This window comes from Clytia hemisphaerica, unplaced genomic scaffold, assembly GCF_902728285.1.
Source record: "Clytia hemisphaerica strain Z4C2 unplaced genomic scaffold, Clytia hemisphaerica genome assembly, whole genome shotgun sequence".
NCBI classification, from domain to species: domain Eukaryota; kingdom Metazoa; phylum Cnidaria; class Hydrozoa; order Leptothecata; family Clytiidae; genus Clytia; species Clytia hemisphaerica.
The window spans coordinates 1,545,482-1,562,167 of NW_027104389.1; the positions used below are offsets into that span (position 1 = coordinate 1,545,482).

Here is a 16,686-nt window from a genome sequence, read left to right on the forward strand (position 1 = left end):
TGCTTGAAGAAAAAATATTTGTTTTGAGAAAACGAATCCAAATAGAAAATATGTAGTCCTGAATGAGAGTTAGAAACATTAAATGGAGGCTTGACGGTGACTTTTAATTTGACCCAAAACGGTAACTAATTAAATGACAGACTGTCGAATAAGAGAGTGCAACAACGTCAACTGTAGGTAAATCTACGAAATGACAATCGCAAAATATTCTTTTAATAATTTTTCTTACTCAGGATTTCGTCAGAAAAAAATATACACTGAAATTAGATTGACCAATTAAATTTGTATTCCCTAAAAGGCTTATTACCGTCATCGCAAATATCATATAATTGCTATGCCTTCGCTCTTAATTTCTTTACTCCCAAATCACTTTTCTACTTTTGACTCATTTAGCTGATTTTCCCAAACAACAGGAACATTTTTTTATCTCACCTGAGAAGGAGATCTTATTTGTTTGGCGATCTCCTTTTAAAGGAATAAAATGCACTCCTCCTCCGTACATAGTGGTAATCTGAAAAGACTGGAGACTAGCAACTAGAGGGTGGAGCTTTATCTTTATATCTAGTCTCGAGTAGAAATTTTAGGCACTTCACAAATTTTTTAAGTGAGGTAACCGCATATTACACAAAAATGAAGATTTTGATTATTTTGGCTATTGCTTGTTTGTCTCAAGGTAACTTTTCTTTCTTTTATTCAATTTAAATTTCAAACACAAACTATGACAAAATGTCAAAGTATTTTGAAAATAAATACCTAGTAAAAATCAGTTTTTTGAAGCATCCCCATTTCATTTTAAAAACTAAGCCGAATATTCTGGGAAATGGTTCCGCATTGGTGATAACTGCAGAAGCACTTTTAACCACAGAAGGCTTGAAGGCACGCTTGAAAAGATTTTAGTGTATAAATTCACCAAGAAAGTAATTTTCTTTATTTCAGTTCACAGCAATGAGCTTGAAATTGAAGAGCAGTTGGAGCATCTTTTGAGTGATGTTGATGCTCTCAGACATGATTTGGGAGCTCCTCAAGTGAACGTAACGGAAGCACCAACAGAGCCAATGACGGAGAAACCAACAGAGCCAAGTAAACCTGAAGGACCAAAACGCCCGATACCTGAACCAGAGAAGCCAGAAAAACCAGATGAGAAGCGAATTCCAGTTGTTGTGCTGATGAAATCAATGAAAGCAAAAGTCGGAGATCTTTTCTTCAACATGTTCACTGTAATGGGTAGGTCACAGAACACATCAGTTCAGCTCATACTCAATATTCCATTGTTCTTAAGGGCTCTGACCATAGTGAATTTTTCATAATTGTCGTGTTTAAAATGTGTTTTCTGACTGATGTAACCAACAAAACTATGGCATGTTGTACATTTTCTGTTAGACACACTATTCCTAAATCTGAAAATTCAAAAATTGCATTGAAAAATTTTGATGAAGAAGAAAATGAAGACTTTTGCGAGGAAGAGTATTTCAACTTTGAAGAGCTTAGTTTCGGCGAAGAAAAAACATTTTGAAAAATCTTTTGCATTAGATGGTTTATCTTTTACCGAACACTAAAAGTTTTTGCGGAAAATTTTTGTAAATGCTTCTTTGTCTCGAAATCTTCAAAATAGTGGTTTTTCATCAATTTTTCAACTGGATTTTGCTTAAAAAAACAGTCATAACTTTTGACACATCTTTTTAGAAAAATTTTCCGCAAAATTTAAAATAGTTCAATTCTTTGCGGACAGTGTAAAGAAATTTTGAAACAAAAAGGTTAATTACCCATTAAAACTTAGCACTTTTTATAAAAGAAGGTGATGCAACATATTATTAACGTCTTTTTAAAGTTCATAACGCCATTTCTGCAATTAAATTTTTAATCACTCTGAAGGGATTTGATTAAAAAGCAATTTATAAAGGTAATTCTTTGTTGAAAGTGTTAAAGAACCTAAAACATAACTTTTATGTTCAAATACTAAAATCATTTTCCGACTATGGTCAGAGCCCTTAAAGAGCTATTGTTACTCAGACCCGATTCTATGCCCTAAGATTCAAGTTATATTATTATAAAGAAAATCATAACGTAATTCGTGGTTAATCCCATCATTTTAAGCTCCATATTGTGTACTATATAGTGAATACTAAGCCATATCAAATCTGGACTCACATTTATAAATGGTCCGTAAAGTCACCATGTGAGTATTCCACCACGATATTTCATCATTTTGATTAAACCAAGTAAACCAGGAAAATCTATACGGTTGCACAGACAAAATTTTTGATCAAACTTCTTTCCAATCGTTTTTTTTTTCAGAAATCATGAAAGGAATGGAGGATTTCAAAGGATTCAAAATGTTGAAAATGAAGATGAGACCAAGCGAATTTTTGGAAATATTCATCGAAGATTTGAAAAGAACTTATTTCGAATCTTTGAAAATGAAAGGTAAGAAAGGTTTGTACGGGGAACAATATACAAAAATCCATCGTCGGTTTTGGGTAAATTCAAGGGTCAAAAGTTGATACTTTTTAGTAATTCAACGTTAAAAACTTGAAAATTTTGCAAAAGAATCGCGAAAAAAGCATTTTACTTCATGTTAACTTGCAAATTATTCATTATTTACAATTGCTGTTTGAAAAATATTCAAGATCTTTATTCAAGATCTTTTTTCTAAATAGAATATTTCTACAATAGAATCTGTTTATGCTGGAATTAACGGACTTGGAATTAACATTGGTGGCTCAAAAAATAGTCTTTCAGTACCTGTTATACAGTAACATAGATGTAATATGACTGCCACAGGATGATATTAGTTTTCCTTAACCAACCTACTCCTTTATGAAATTATCCATCTAGGCCATCTAGCGTTGCCCGACTAATACTTTAACGACCGATGATATCTCGTCATCAGTATTTTTTGGCACGGCACATAAAAAAAGCTGTGGTATTTTAAGAACATAGTCAGTAGAAGAAGACACGGTATTTTAGGCATGGACAAAAAAATAACGCAGATGTTAAAGGGCTAATGAGCTGCAATCATGGTCGAAATAGAATGAGAATTCCGGTTATTTTAACGTTTTTCAAGATTTAAAGTTCTGGCGAGAAAGTCGATTTTGGGCTATCTCTTTAACTTAATCGAATATTTCAATTTGGGAGGGGTTGGCAGACTTCCAGGCTATATTCTGAGCCTTATTGGACTATTTTTGAACTTTTGGATCCTGAGATCCTAAGGTCCTAAGATTAAGCCTAGTGTTAAAACTCTACCCTTCAAACCTACTTTAGAGCACTTACAAATCGATTGTGGTTTCAAAGCTTCCCGGTGGATTTCCCTTTTTCTCAAATATTACGACCATGATAGTGTTTATATTTTGAAGTTAAAATCTTAACACAATACACTCAATTATTTCAGTCATGATTAAAACGATTATGAAAGAAAGGAAAGAGGGAAAAGAAGAACATTCCCACGAAAAGGAGAAAGTAGAGACGGAGAAAGAAGATGAACATGAAGGTGAAGAAGAAGAAGGAAAAGAAGAAAAACATTTCAACCCTAAAGAATTATTGAGCAAACTTCAAATAATGTGGAAAGTCATGAACTTGGCATGCAGTAAGTATTGAGACCTCTTATTAGCGTTTTATGATTTACCACCAACCAAGAGAACAACTGGAGTCCGACGGATTGTTTTAATTTCCGATCAAACAATATTAAAAATGAAGAAGAAGAAGAACTAGTCCATCAAAAAAGCCCTAAAGTGGTGGGATCTGTATGTAAAAGTCCATGTAGACTTCTATATGAATTCTGGCCCTTCATTCTTTAACTGTTTTCTTAAGTTCCATCATGTGAATAAAACTTGTTGATGTAAAGTAAACCAGTTACCCTGTTTTATGAGAACAATGAGGCTCAAAATCGCCAAAATATAAGAGTAATTTAAGAACAACTACTCAATTTCAAGCAATTTAGGGGTCAAAGTAGTAAAAATTGGGTATAACGCCTATAACACCTTAATTACACACTAGAAATAAGAACAGGATAAGAACAATTTAGGGCTCGAAGTGCCATATAAATAAGAACAGCCGAGCCTCAGCAAAATTTTATTGGTTTTTTATAAATAAAGTGTAAACAATAAACAATTGAAACCTGGACATTTTTAATTGTTTTTCAACAGAAGACAAAGACTACCTGAAAAACATTGAAACCGTGGATAGTATCAAGGAAATGATGGAAGGATTCGACAAAATTCCAATGGCTGTCCGAAAATTGAACGAAATCAAAGGTATATTTCGATTTTTGTTCAATGATGAGTTATGCCATATTACATGAATAAATGGAGATATGAAACTAAAAAAGAAATTGAAAAATGTCGAAGTTAATAATAGTCCAATTTCAACCAGATGCCAGGGTTAAGTTTCGGCAAACCTCCACCGGATCAATATTTAGATTTCTAAGAAGACCAGGCAGTTATCTGGCACTCGATGTATAAATTTTCTTCCGACATGCTCTAAAGCAAGCTGATCGGGAAAACTATCAACGTAAAGTTTGTCTGCTCATTTAGAGCTTTAGCGTAGGCGGCCGACATTCCACCAGTAGAATATCAGATAAGCAAGGCAGTGAACGCGTGTTAAGTCTGAGTAACAGTTTCTTATGATCCACAAATCTATTAGAAATTAACTTTCAACTTTCTTTCTCCTAGAGATGGTAAGATACATGGAACACAAGAAAATGCAAGAACTGGTCAATCCCAGAATCCCTCTCAAATCGCTCGTCAAATTATCGGTTATGAAAGTCACCAAACTCATATACATCATGAAAAACGCTTCAGGTAAAAAAAAGCTTTAGGTCTTTCTATCGTATATAGCATAATACACCACTATTTCGCAGACCTGCTTGGACCGCAGCCCCCTTGGAAAATTTGCCCAAAATTTTGTCCCCGGTGGAAAAAATACTTTGAAATAATTTGAAATTCAATGAAAATATAATAAATTTTTAAAAAAACTCGAAAACCATTCCTACTGAGGATTTTTTGACTTGGGGAAAATATAATTTCTATCCCCATTGAGATTTTGATAGAAATATTCGTCCCTACTGTGAGAATAAATTCCATCGCGGCTGTAAAATACTTTTTCCTTTTCTTTTCACAGAATGGGAACACATGGCTCAAATGAAGAAAGAACAAGTGAAAGAATTACTAAAAGAAGAAGTGAAAGAAGAAGTCAAGCATCAAGTTATGCAAATGGCGCAATTATTGAAAGAAAAATGGGAAAATTTACCTGAAAAAAAGAAAGTAGAGAAGAAGGAAGAAATCAAAGAAAAGGTTCAAGAAATGATTAAGGAACAGTTCAAACAGAGATTGAAAATGAAAGTCCATTTTATGAAAATGGCCATCGCCCATGTCGCCGATACCTTCTGGACATTGAAGAAATTGAGAGGTAGGAATTCGTTTTTTTCTGCTTTTTCATTCAATCATTCTCTCATTTATTCCTTATTTCATTATTCTTGATATTCGTGACGTAATCTTTTATACGCAAACACACGAAAAACACCGGGTTTTGTCAGCAGTTTCATTGTTAAACTCAAAACTGGTGGCAAACGCCCGTTTTTTTTCGGGTGTTTCCGTATGAAAGATTACGTCATCAGTATCAAGAATTCATTCAATCAGTCATTCATTTTCTAATCCATTCATTCATTCATTTTAGTGATGTTCAGCGTTAAGGGAGACAAGAAAGTTGAACTCAAGCACATGGATCATGGAGATCACATGCTCCACGAAGAAATCAAAGAATTCGTAGAATTCCAACACTTCTTACGCGGTGTGGAAGGTACTTGATCCATTCATTAATAGTCTTTATTTGGAACCACGCCCCCTTAATGGACATTACCAAGTTTAGGTATGTGTTTAGGTATCTGATTAGATCCCAACCAACTAAGGATGACGGTAAATCAGCAACTTTACGGTTCTCGATTTTGCGGGCTTCTCGCTTCAGTCACTCTCTCCTTTCCTCAAAAGTACAAATACATAAACTTGCTATTTAATAAGATGGACGAACCTTTTCAAGCCAAAATGACCCCTGCGAGAAATGGCAGAGTTTGAGAAAACCTCCTGGGGAAGACTTTATTGCCCTTGAAAGTTCATGAAAAATCTTAGGATTATACAATTAATCCCTATTAATTTAGCTTTCAAGTTTCAGCATCTCCTTTTTTACAATGTTTTTTTTTTCAGATTACTTCAACAAACATGAGTTTTGGATGGACCACCCTGGATTCCCTTGGAAAGAAATGCATATTGAAAGAATGAAGAGCATCATGCAATTGGAAAAAATCCTTCAAGCTGCCCCATACCTTTTCCGAAGAATGAAGTTTATGCGAAGTATGTTCTTTTACGTTTCTTCTTGACACCTTTGTCTTGCATGACCTGGTGACTTTCGAACTCTTTCATAAAGAGTTAGATATTTTCAATCTCTTATCATATAATTTACTGGTTCAATGTATTTTTATCTGCATTAAAACCTCCACTGATAGTGTGAAAATACTTTTTCTAGAAATATTCTTGCTAGCCGATAATGACTCAGCATTCAATAAGAACTTTAGCAGCTTAGCCATAACTGTTAGGTTCCAAATAAACGCCCCCCCCCACTCATTAATTTTTCGAAATTTTTCCACCCCCCCCAGACCTTATTAGGACAGTTTCCAACCCAATTAGTCAAGGCAATTAGTCCATTAGTCCCCCATTTATTAAAATAAAACTTTCCAACCCCTCCCGTTTATTCGAAACGCCCCCCCCCCCCCGTTTATTTGGAACCTAAGAGTAAGCATCGAATAAATAATAGAATAACTTTAACATCATACATATGACTGTTAATTTTATGATTCTAAAATTGTGATTTTTTTTACTTTCCAGATGTGTTCGAGATGAAATTGGAAGAATTATAAGAACTGTAAGAATGAAAACCCACGACCATGACATGTGAACAAATGAATGGATGATCGCAGCCAAACCCTTGAAAAGTCCTGAAAAATTTGTTACTGTACTCTTCTACCATTTTTAATTTCCTCTACAATTTTTATTTTGTATCATTACTCAACAAAAACACTAACTATTTAGAACAATTAGCTAGATAGATATGCTGTTTTCTCCTTGAAGAAGGGGACTAAGAACTAGTTCGTAGTATAGAAGGACTCGAATAATGTAAGTTCGCATTAGACTTATTCCACTGTAAAGATGCTTTTGTAATAGCTTTATAAAGTTAATTTTTGTAAACCTACCTACTAACTTTTTGAGACATAATATCGTATACCAATTGATTATTTGTAACTTACTTTAGAATTTGCAATTTTTATTTTCTTAGCTTGTAAATTTTTGTTTGAACATAATTGTAATTAATAAATAACACCACGCATAAAAAATACTAAACTGTCAATTTCAGAATCATTTCATTAGTTCTGAAATTCATATAGAAGCTTTGATCAGTAAAAGACATCAATTATCTCTTTTAACGAGAGCTTAGGGGATGGGGTTCCAGCTCACAATTCAATTCCAAAAAACGTACGAAAAATGAAATTCAAAATGGGTGTCCGAGAAATAAATTAAGGCAGGCTCAACTTTTTGTATAAACTGCTTTCTTTTTTAGTGGAATCAAAAGTGATATAGTTTTGTAAAAATAAATTATAAAGTGGACCCTAAATAGACAGTTAGTTAAACTAATTTTTATTTGAAAGGAACAACTTTTCCCTCCATCTCTACAACGAGTAATTTAATACAGCAGATGCCGAATAATTACTCTTTGACAGAAAAATGCTTACGCCCGTGTTAAAGAAGGCCAAGGCAAACCAGTCCAACGTCCCATCCACCGGTGCCCTGGCCTTAATGGAAATAAAAATGGCTAAAAGTTTTCATTCATTGTTCTATAATAGATAGAATTGAGAGTAGATTTGATTTAGAAATAGAAAGAAAGATCAAAATAATTCGAAAGTGAAATAGAAAAAAGACGGGGGTTGGTTTGCAGTAAGATCAAGTAAAGCTGAAACGAAGCACTGTCTAAACACACTGGAACACTTAATATCGTCATCATGTTGTAAAGTGATTTCTGGCCTAGTGGCTTCCAACCTCGTGATTTGAAAGATTTAAAATCAGTCAACAGAACAATAAGATAAGATTCTAATTTTCATAAACTTTTTACACAAATATTCACAATAGTATTTACGATAATATAAATCTTCACATTTTAAGAAAAGTGAAAAATGCAAAAAAAGGAGTTTAAAGCTCAAAAAAGAAATCTTAATTTATTGGAGCCTTTTTTTAGAACAAACTGTGCTTATGTTAGAGCATGCCATTAACAATGACAAAAATTTGTTCGAAGCTCATTCAATGTCCATCGAATGTCCATTACATCCATTAAAATAAGATAAACATCTACATTACTGACAAATAAAGTAGAACATGCTCCAGCGCTTCTCCTTTTTAACTTCGCCATCTATGGGGTCAAATTGGAGGGGCGTTTACCGTTTGCCAAGAAAAGAAAAGGAATGGTTCTTTAAACGGCCAACCTTTCACCCTGCCTATTCTAATTGGAAATTGAAATGGGCAGAAAGTTGACTGTCTACCAAAGTCAATGCATTGCCCTGTTCTAACGTCAATTTAATGATTTTTTTCAATCTTTTTTAAACTATGGTTTTAAATGCCAACTCTCTGCCCACCTTTTGTCTACTCTTACAATCAGAATAGACGAGTAGGAAATTAGTCGTCTAAATAAGAGCTTATGGTTTGATGTCAGCATCTGTAACCCCTACGTTTTTTAATTCTTCGATCAGATTATCCATGTATCCTGGATCGGGGTACCCATGTCCCGATCCATCGTTCCTTGATGATGTTTTATGATGGATGTTGGTCCACGTCACACAATTATCGTGTCCAGTGGTCGCTGATGTACCCACAGTGAAGATAAGACGCCGTTCAAATGCCACCTCAAGCAATTTCAAACACTATAAATAAAATAAAAATTAATAATATACGCAATAGAGAAGTCAATTATATAATATTGTCAAATACCAGAGCTTCGTTTCTGATGACGGTATTTAAATGAATGTGCCAACCATGCATTTGAAGAAAATCTTTGCTTTCTGTAAGTGTTTTTAGGTGTTTTGATTTTGGCGTGAACTTATTTTGGCCGTTGATTGATTTTCTGAATTTTTGACAGAAGTTTAATTTGGTGGGTGGAAGAATTAAAGGCCAATATTTGACCCTAAAAATGCTTATTTTTACATAAATCTTAAACCTAAAAGATAATTTTTAATTGAGAGCATATTCAATTTACCGTTTTTGAAAATCTTGAGCATGTATTCGATTTGGCGAATGCGAAGATTTAAAGCACTAGTGAAGAAAAAACTACTTTGGCTATTTGACCCAAATTAGCAATTTTTTCATAAAATTTTGAACCCAAAAAATTATGCTAATTTGACGGTTGACCGATTTCGAAAAATTTAGAAGGTATTTAATTCAGTGATTTTACCAAAGCCACTAAATCCTCCAGATTTAAGGAAGTTTGTAAACCAATATACGCAACATCGAGCCGTACACGTTTTTTATAAGAACATCTAAAATTTTTGAAGCCCCCAGACGTTAAAACATTTTGTGTTTTAAGCCTAAAGATTTCCTTTAGAAAATCTTAATTTCACCATTTTGTGAGTATTATGTGCAATTTTCTAAAATATTGGGTGTTTTAGAGACCATAAAGCCTTAAAATGTTCCTGACTTTTTCTCAATATTTTGGCCTCAAAGCCTTATGTTCTTATAAAGAAGAAAACGTGCATTCGAAGGCTACAGCCCTACAAATTTTAGTACCAATCCTGGGACAAAAAATCTGAAAACGGATCACAATTTTACCTTCGTTCCTTTCTTGTTAGCTGGTAAGTAAGCAGTTCTTGGAAAGTTTCCTGTGTAGTACGGATGGCCTGGATTCGGATGTTCTGGACCCTAAAAGCAAAAGTTGATAAAAATCCTAAACATTACCGGGGAAAGAGAAACAATGGACTGACGAGGTGACAGAGGCAATTCCTAATACTTTTCAGAGAAATATCAAGAGCTGGAAAGATGATCTGTACCTGTATGCCGTGGTTTATATTATAAGTGATGATAATCAGTCCATCGCCCCTATATCCTTCACAATCTTGGTGTCTATCCATACGATGTGTCATTCTTCCTGGTGGTTGGTCGCCTTTCAATACTCCATGGATTTGTTTACAAATGGGACAACGAAGACAATGTTGCTGAAATAAGATGATTAAAAAAAATTACAATCAAATTCAAAGTTCCTGGAAATTTCAGATAGGTTCAAATTTTAATAAACCCCCAAAATAAGGCAATTAAATAGGCTAAAACAAGTCTAATTAGAGCAAAATGAAGGACTCTTCTTTTGACAGCTGAAAATATTTCCAAAAATTCTTAAACGGGGATGGGGTTCCTAATAAGGTCCGCAGAGGGGGCGTTTACTAGACAGCTGAGAGTAGTAAACAAGAAATTAGCCATTGAAAGTACTCTTTCTAGTAGGGCAAAGTTTGAAAAAGTTTAATAGAACTTTTTTTAAGAAACCAGACTCTCTGTAGCTCTTCAAAGCTAAACGGTTACAGATGTAAATGCTGTAATAGTCCAATGGAAACCCGACTCTTAACTATTTAACTGAGCATATACAGATGCAAATAATGTAATAATGTGACGTGAATGCTGCAATAATATCAAATCCTTGGACACGCACGTACCTGGTTATGAGAGCTTTTATAAAGCGCTTCAAGACATGATTCATGAAACTTGTGTTTACAAATCTTCAATTGTAAAACATTCTCTGGTAAACTTGTCATATTGTCATCTTCGAGTTCTGACAAACAGATTGCGCATTGCTAATGAAGAAAAAAACAAGGGAAATTAAAAGGGTACATGAAGGACATTGAGACGCTTTTTTCAAATGGGTGTGTCTAACATGAAGCTTGGTAGTGGTGGCTTTCTTCTAGTAGATCAAAAAAAAAAATTTGTGATTTAAAGATAGAAAAATTAAACTTTGTTAGGAACATCTTCTTTCAGCATAATAGCAAGTAAAAACAGTTGTCTCAATTTAGGGTTTAAAGGAAATGAATCCAGCAAGCTATAGATCTCGATTAAGAAATAAGAAAATATTGGCCTGCAGGAGTGGGGCTGAATCAATATGGTCAAATCACGTGTCGTTTACATTATAAATAGATTTGTTTAACTTCACCATTTGGACAAAGGAGAGTTCTAAAATTGCTTATTTTAAAGGTTGTATAGTGTACCTCATTTTTATCGTCAGGCTGACTCAGCGAACAGAAAGGATCGAGTATGGGATTTATTGGTTTGGCAGAATTGGACTTGCGTTTCTTGTGAGATGCTTTGTCGTCTGATGAAGACCTTCTTCCTACTACAAAGTCAAATAGAACTCATTCAAAATTCAACTATCAACTATTGTATCACATAAGCTAACTTGAAACGGTGTGAAGCCATAGTAACTTTAACAAAAAAAGAATACTTTGCTAACAAATCAAAATTATAAGATTGTCTTTCTCCTACCCAATGTGGAATAGATAAAGCTCGTAAAAAGAGAAAATATGTTGCAGTGTATCCAGTACTTGATAGCATAGAGGATGTGACCTTATAAATCTAAATCATTTGTGGAAAATATTTTATATATATTCTATAGAAGAGTGAGGTTACCGCTTTTATGGGATGCAGTGGAGGAGGAGGCGCCTAAACTGATTGATCCTGCCGATTTCGATTTACTTGAACCTATAAAAACAAAGGAGGGATCAATAATCCAGATTTTCAAAGTGAGAGATGGGTTAACAGACACTTAAAAATACATTAATTAAATATACAATAGTACATAAAAAATACAACTGTACATAAAAATACATTAGTACAAACAGGTCATCAACCATGATAACTCTTAATCAAGGTTGAGCCAGATATCGATTCTGACTATTTCTTAATTTCTTCAAAAACATTGTTTTTTAAATTGTACAAATATTGTTCTTATATTCACAGCAAGGAATGTTAACAAAACTCATTGTCGACTGTTCACCAGCAAAAGGGACCTATGAACACCAAGATGCATGCAACATTTGACAACACCCATTCAGGGGGTTCAATTATACTCAAATCGCGGTTGATGTTTTCTCAAGATGGTCTTCAATGTGTATTTTTTTCAGGAAATACAGTATTTTCAAAATATTCAATTTATCAATATAATCTTAACCCCTCAAACCCGAGTGACGTGTATACACGTTCTAAATTTGCCAATATACCGAGTCTGAAACTTAAGGCTTATAATTTCTGACCACTTGATTGAAAAGGGTGTAAGCAGGATGCTTTTAGAAAGAGTATAAAAATAACTTTCTAATAGTACCAAAATGATTGTCTAATTCTCAAGCTACAAGCTTTTATGCGAGTTACAAATTTTCACATTTTTCAAAACATGTTGCGCGCTGGAAAGGTTAATACCACTGACCTTTATACATCCCTGGACCAAGTTACTCAATGCCGGCCAAGCAAAATATTACGATCAGAGTTTTTTTGAAAATTGGTACCCGCTGAAAGAGCGCTAGATCTAGTTTCGTTTGTACACTAATGATGTACACGTTTTTTTTTTATAAGGAACACGTTTATAAGGAACTCGAGGCTGAAAGTAGTCCAAAAAATAAGGAATTGTTAAGGAACTGCTCAGGCTAAGAATAAGAAAACAAGTTCTAAGGAACAGTAAAAGTAAGAGTTTTCACTTGAACTAGCTATGTAAATAAGGAACTCAAAAGGAACTTTGAGGCTGAAATTTTCTGTAAAAATAAGGAACTCCAGGCTCAGAGCAAAGTTAAGGTTCCTTATATAAAAAAAAACGTGTAATAGTGGTTAATACATAATACCATGAACATATAAACGACTGGACATCTATCTTTTATTGCCTCTTTGAAGCGAGCTTCGTTGCCGCCTGTATTTCAAAATTGATATGAAAAATCCGACAATATTCCGTCATAATTTTATTTCTTTGAATTATTTAGGTAAAAGGATTAATAGAGCTTGAAAATTACTCCCAATTCGCAAAAAAATTACTCTCGAATTTTTTCACAAGTTTGTAATATATTTTATCAACATTTTCTACTCTAAAATGCAGAATTTCAACTGCGTGTATACTTTTGAATCCCTTTTGTCACTCCAATAAATTTTTTTATGATTTGAAAAAAATAGCTTGCCAAAGTTTAGAGCCTGTGTCATAAGAATATTGAAATTAGAATGCGACACTCTCTAAAATTATTAGACACTTTTAAGTCAAAATTTAGAAATATTAGTCGGAGTTTTGACAAGCTGACGATGATTTTGCCTCTGTTATCTTTGTTATGATATAGATAAAAGACTTGAGAAGAGTAGAACAACAGAGACTTTTGTCGAAGTTTTGACGTTGTTAGCAAGGTACTCCCAAGTGGTATATCATCAAAATCTATTGTTTCATTTTATGCTTTTAACGAGGCGGCAACGAAGCTAGCAGCCCTTTCTACAAAAAGACAAAGGAGATGGATGTCCAGTCGTTTATATGTTCATGATAATACAAAACCTGAAGAGACTGGTAATGATTTTGGTTGTTGTGTAGAATAGGGTCTTGTGTTTGACCCTGCACCACCATTCAAACTCTGGTAGTGTGAAGTTGTTGAATTAGGTTGATTCAAGGAGGGTAGATTGTTTGTAGCTGCATGTGCGCTTGTCAAAGTACTGGAGGAGGTTCCTAAAATGTAGTGAAGAAGCACTGGCGGATTTAAGACGATAAAGCAAAAGTACGCCGAAAACATGCGAAGGAGTGCAAGCGCTCGTTAAAAGACAATGAAAATACAATTACAAATCTCTTCCTCTGATAAGTTAGACGTGGTCTAAAACCGCCTATGAGAAGCAAAGGTGAAAAGTTGACTCTATACGTCTATCTGTAAGAGTTAAGAGACTGGGTTTGAGTTTACCAGGGTGGAATGACGTAAAAATGTTAAAGTCGCTACATTTGCATTATCATAGACAAATAATTTTGACATCATTTCCTTGTAGATTCAATTACCAATCCTCAAAAAACCTACCGCATTGTTAAGGGTTAAAGGAGTACTAGCCGGTACCCGGCGTCGCACGCCGGTTTAGCTGTTGCTGAACGCATTTTAAAGTCCTTTGGATGTTGGGAAACTGGCTTAAAATACGATGAAGTCAAAATTAAAGGGAAAATTTATCTTCAAAGTTTGACTGTCCCTCCCAGGTCACGTATCTTTTAACCATATTTTGAAAAAGATTTTTAAATTGTTGCAAAAATGATCAGAAAGGGCGTTATTCAAACTATACCATACCGGCGACCTGCGACGTCCGAAAAGGCTTTGCAATTAGATTTTTTTCTCGCTTCGCTCGCTTTACATTTGACGTGCTTGTTGATGATTAGGAAAACTTTGATGTCAAGATAAGAGGAGTGAAATTATAGACATGACACGGGATTCGTCGAAAAAAGGCAGCCCGTGGGCAAGAGAAGGATACGGACATGAGCCGTTCTTAAGGATGCCTTTTTAAAAATGGCAGTCCCTGTAAGGGTTGGAAAAATCAGAAAATCAAACTTCAGTCCCACTAAGAGTCGGTAAAAATAGGGAAAAAAATTCAACTTTTTACCCCCAGAAAGATAGAAATTTAATCAAATTAGTCCCAATAAGGGATGTAAACTTCACAAAATTTCGCTTGTTTCTTCTTCTCTCTAGTCTCGCTAAGGGTCCAAGGGCCAAAAGTCAGGCAGCTAGGCACCTTCGTCATAACTTTTCGAATTCAACAATGAATGACTTAGATTTACAGCAATATAATTATCGACATAGATGTTTATAAGTCCCTTTTTACGAAGAAAGATCTCTTGTTTTTACCGCCTTTCGAATGTATTGTTAATGTTGCTGTTTAGTTGTTCCAATAAACTTGTCTTGTGATTCTTATGTTTTAAATGTTTTAAATTTGTTCTTTTCTAAAACAGATTTTGTTTGAAAGATTTTCTTTTGTTTTGTTTTGAAACGAATTCGAATGTCTCAAATCAAATAAGGTCGTTAATTACATTCGAAAACATAAAACAAAAGAATGTAAGAATAGAGAGAAAAAGAAAAAAACATAAGAGGCGGGCTCGGGCACGTCTGGGCAGATATTATAATCTATCAATCAAAACAAACTTATCGAACAACTCAAAGTCTTTATAAAACGGCGCGAATCTGATTTAACACATTTGTGGAGCAAGAAGCAAAAGTCATCTTTTAAAAGAACAAAACATTGCGTTCGAAAACGAAAGTGACACACAAACAAAATGACATACAGACTACGGCTATTAATATATAGATTCTACCCTATTGGCCCTGAATTAATGTATATATTATAACTAAACGATGAATTATGAATGAATGACAATTTATGTACATCATTATATAGACAATTGAAGACATTGATACAAGTTTAAGGACAGGACTTATTAAGCGAGTATCATGGCTTCTTTTCAGTTAAATTTTACCTACCGCTAGATTTCATTCTAGTTCCACTCACTGCTTTGTAATCAACAACTTTTCTTTGTATAGGACGGACAAAGCCCGACTGTTTGTTCTTTTGGTAGCCTTTATCTATACAGACTAAATTTGGTAGACCAAAGGAAAGAAGTCCTAAAACGGAAACATTATTCCTCATTAATACAGGATAAGAATATAGCTGGCTTGAAACTGTTTAAATAACTGTTTACTTACCTGATAAAAGTTCTTATAGTTTGTAATTCAGCTGAGGATACAATACAATAACAGAAAGAATGACTCTCTTCCATTTCAACTGACAAGATCAAAATTTACAAAAAAGATTACCGAGATCACAAGTTTTGCTTCCTTGATTATATGCTCTTTCAATGGCTTCTATAGCCTCAATATCATAAACAACCCATCCTTTTTCTGTCATCCATTGCCAGGAGACACCACTTCCTATTGTACTGTTTGTTGAGTATGTCTGACGTTGTATTTGTCTTTGTCTTCCACCTGTGATAAAGAATAATTTTTAAGTTAATGAAATTTAAAGTGGTCAATGGAATGTATAAACTTCTCTGCCACAGCCTAAATTCACTTGCTAACGTTGGATTCCTACCAATACGGATCAAAATATGCTAGACGCGCTAGTTGTTTAGATGATGATGTTTAAATTGAAATTCAACCTGTTATTTTGAATTTCAATAGACTTACTTTTTGTGTTGGTTTGCATCATAGCATTGAATTCAATCTCATAATTATTCAATAAATGATCAATTTTTCCCAAATCAACATTTTGGTCTTGTGGGTTTTTCACATATGCGTCTTCTATACTGTTGCTAATGTTATCCTCGTATGGAGCAAACAAACCATGCATGTCAGTCTCATATTCCCAAACAATTACTTTGGACATTTTTTAAAATTAAGATACTAAAAGGAATATCAAAATAAGTTTTTTTGTGACTAAACAATAAAATTTTTGTATAAAAAAATATAAGACATTCTCCTTAAATGTTCTTTTTAAGCAAGATTTTATTGATTTATCAATGAATCCTTTATCAAAAGGCAACAAATTTTTCATATTTTTTGAATGTCACAGAGCTTGCCTTTTTTATGAACATGTCCATACGATGATTTCCATTTCCGAAAAATCACGATTCCCCATAGTTGTGAAA

The 16,686-nt window shown here is 34.0% G+C and overlaps 2 protein-coding genes across 2 annotated transcripts; one reads left to right on the plus strand and one right to left on the minus strand.

Annotated features, from left to right (window-relative positions):
- Positions 1–563: 563 nt before the first annotated feature.
- LOC136819655 (uncharacterized protein PF3D7_1120000-like) lies at positions 564–7,385 on the plus strand. The gene is made up of 10 exons (XM_067075898.1): positions 564–673; positions 937–1,224; positions 2,296–2,424; positions 3,389–3,583; positions 4,143–4,250; positions 4,668–4,796; positions 5,116–5,403; positions 5,671–5,793; positions 6,195–6,341; positions 6,873–7,385. Exons 1-10 carry the CDS (start codon positions 631–633, stop codon positions 6,902–6,904), a joined length of 1,482 nt encoding a protein of 493 aa, XP_066931999.1. The 5' UTR covers positions 564–630; the 3' UTR covers positions 6,905–7,385.
- A 498-nt stretch (positions 7,386–7,883) lies between these two features.
- Positions 7,884–16,473, minus strand: LOC136819654 (probable E3 ubiquitin-protein ligase DTX2). The gene is made up of 10 exons (XM_067075897.1): positions 16,226–16,473; positions 15,857–16,024; positions 15,524–15,664; positions 13,579–13,746; positions 11,691–11,762; positions 11,273–11,397; positions 10,727–10,864; positions 10,073–10,237; positions 9,855–9,944; positions 7,884–8,953 (listed from the first exon to the last, which is right to left on the minus strand). The coding sequence occupies exons 1-10, from the start codon at positions 16,422–16,424 to the stop codon at positions 8,729–8,731; spliced, it is 1,491 nt and encodes a 496-aa protein (XP_066931998.1). The 5' UTR covers positions 16,425–16,473; the 3' UTR covers positions 7,884–8,728.
- Between the last annotated feature and the right edge of the window lie 213 nt (positions 16,474–16,686).

Coding starts and splice junctions, on each gene's coding strand:
- LOC136819655 (XM_067075898.1), top strand. CDS start 631: ATGAAGATTTTGATTATTTTGGCTATTGCTTGTTTGTCTCAAG. Junction 2,425..3,388: donor CGAATCTTTGAAAATGAAAG/GTAAGAAAGGTT, acceptor CAATTATTTCAG/TCATGATTAAAACGATTATG. Junction 6,342..6,872: donor AAGAATGAAGTTTATGCGAA/GTATGTTCTTTT, acceptor TTTACTTTCCAG/ATGTGTTCGAGATGAAATTG.
- LOC136819654 (XM_067075897.1), bottom strand. CDS start 16,424: ATGTCCAAAGTAATTGTTTGGGAATATGAGACTGACATGCATGGTTTG. Junction 13,747..15,523: donor AACTAGAATGAAATCTAGCG/GTAGGTAAAATT, acceptor ACTACATTTTAG/GAACCTCCTCCAGTACTTTG. Junction 11,398..11,690: donor CACTGCATCCCATAAAAGCG/GTAACCTCACTC, acceptor TTGACTTTGTAG/TAGGAAGAAGGTCTTCATCA.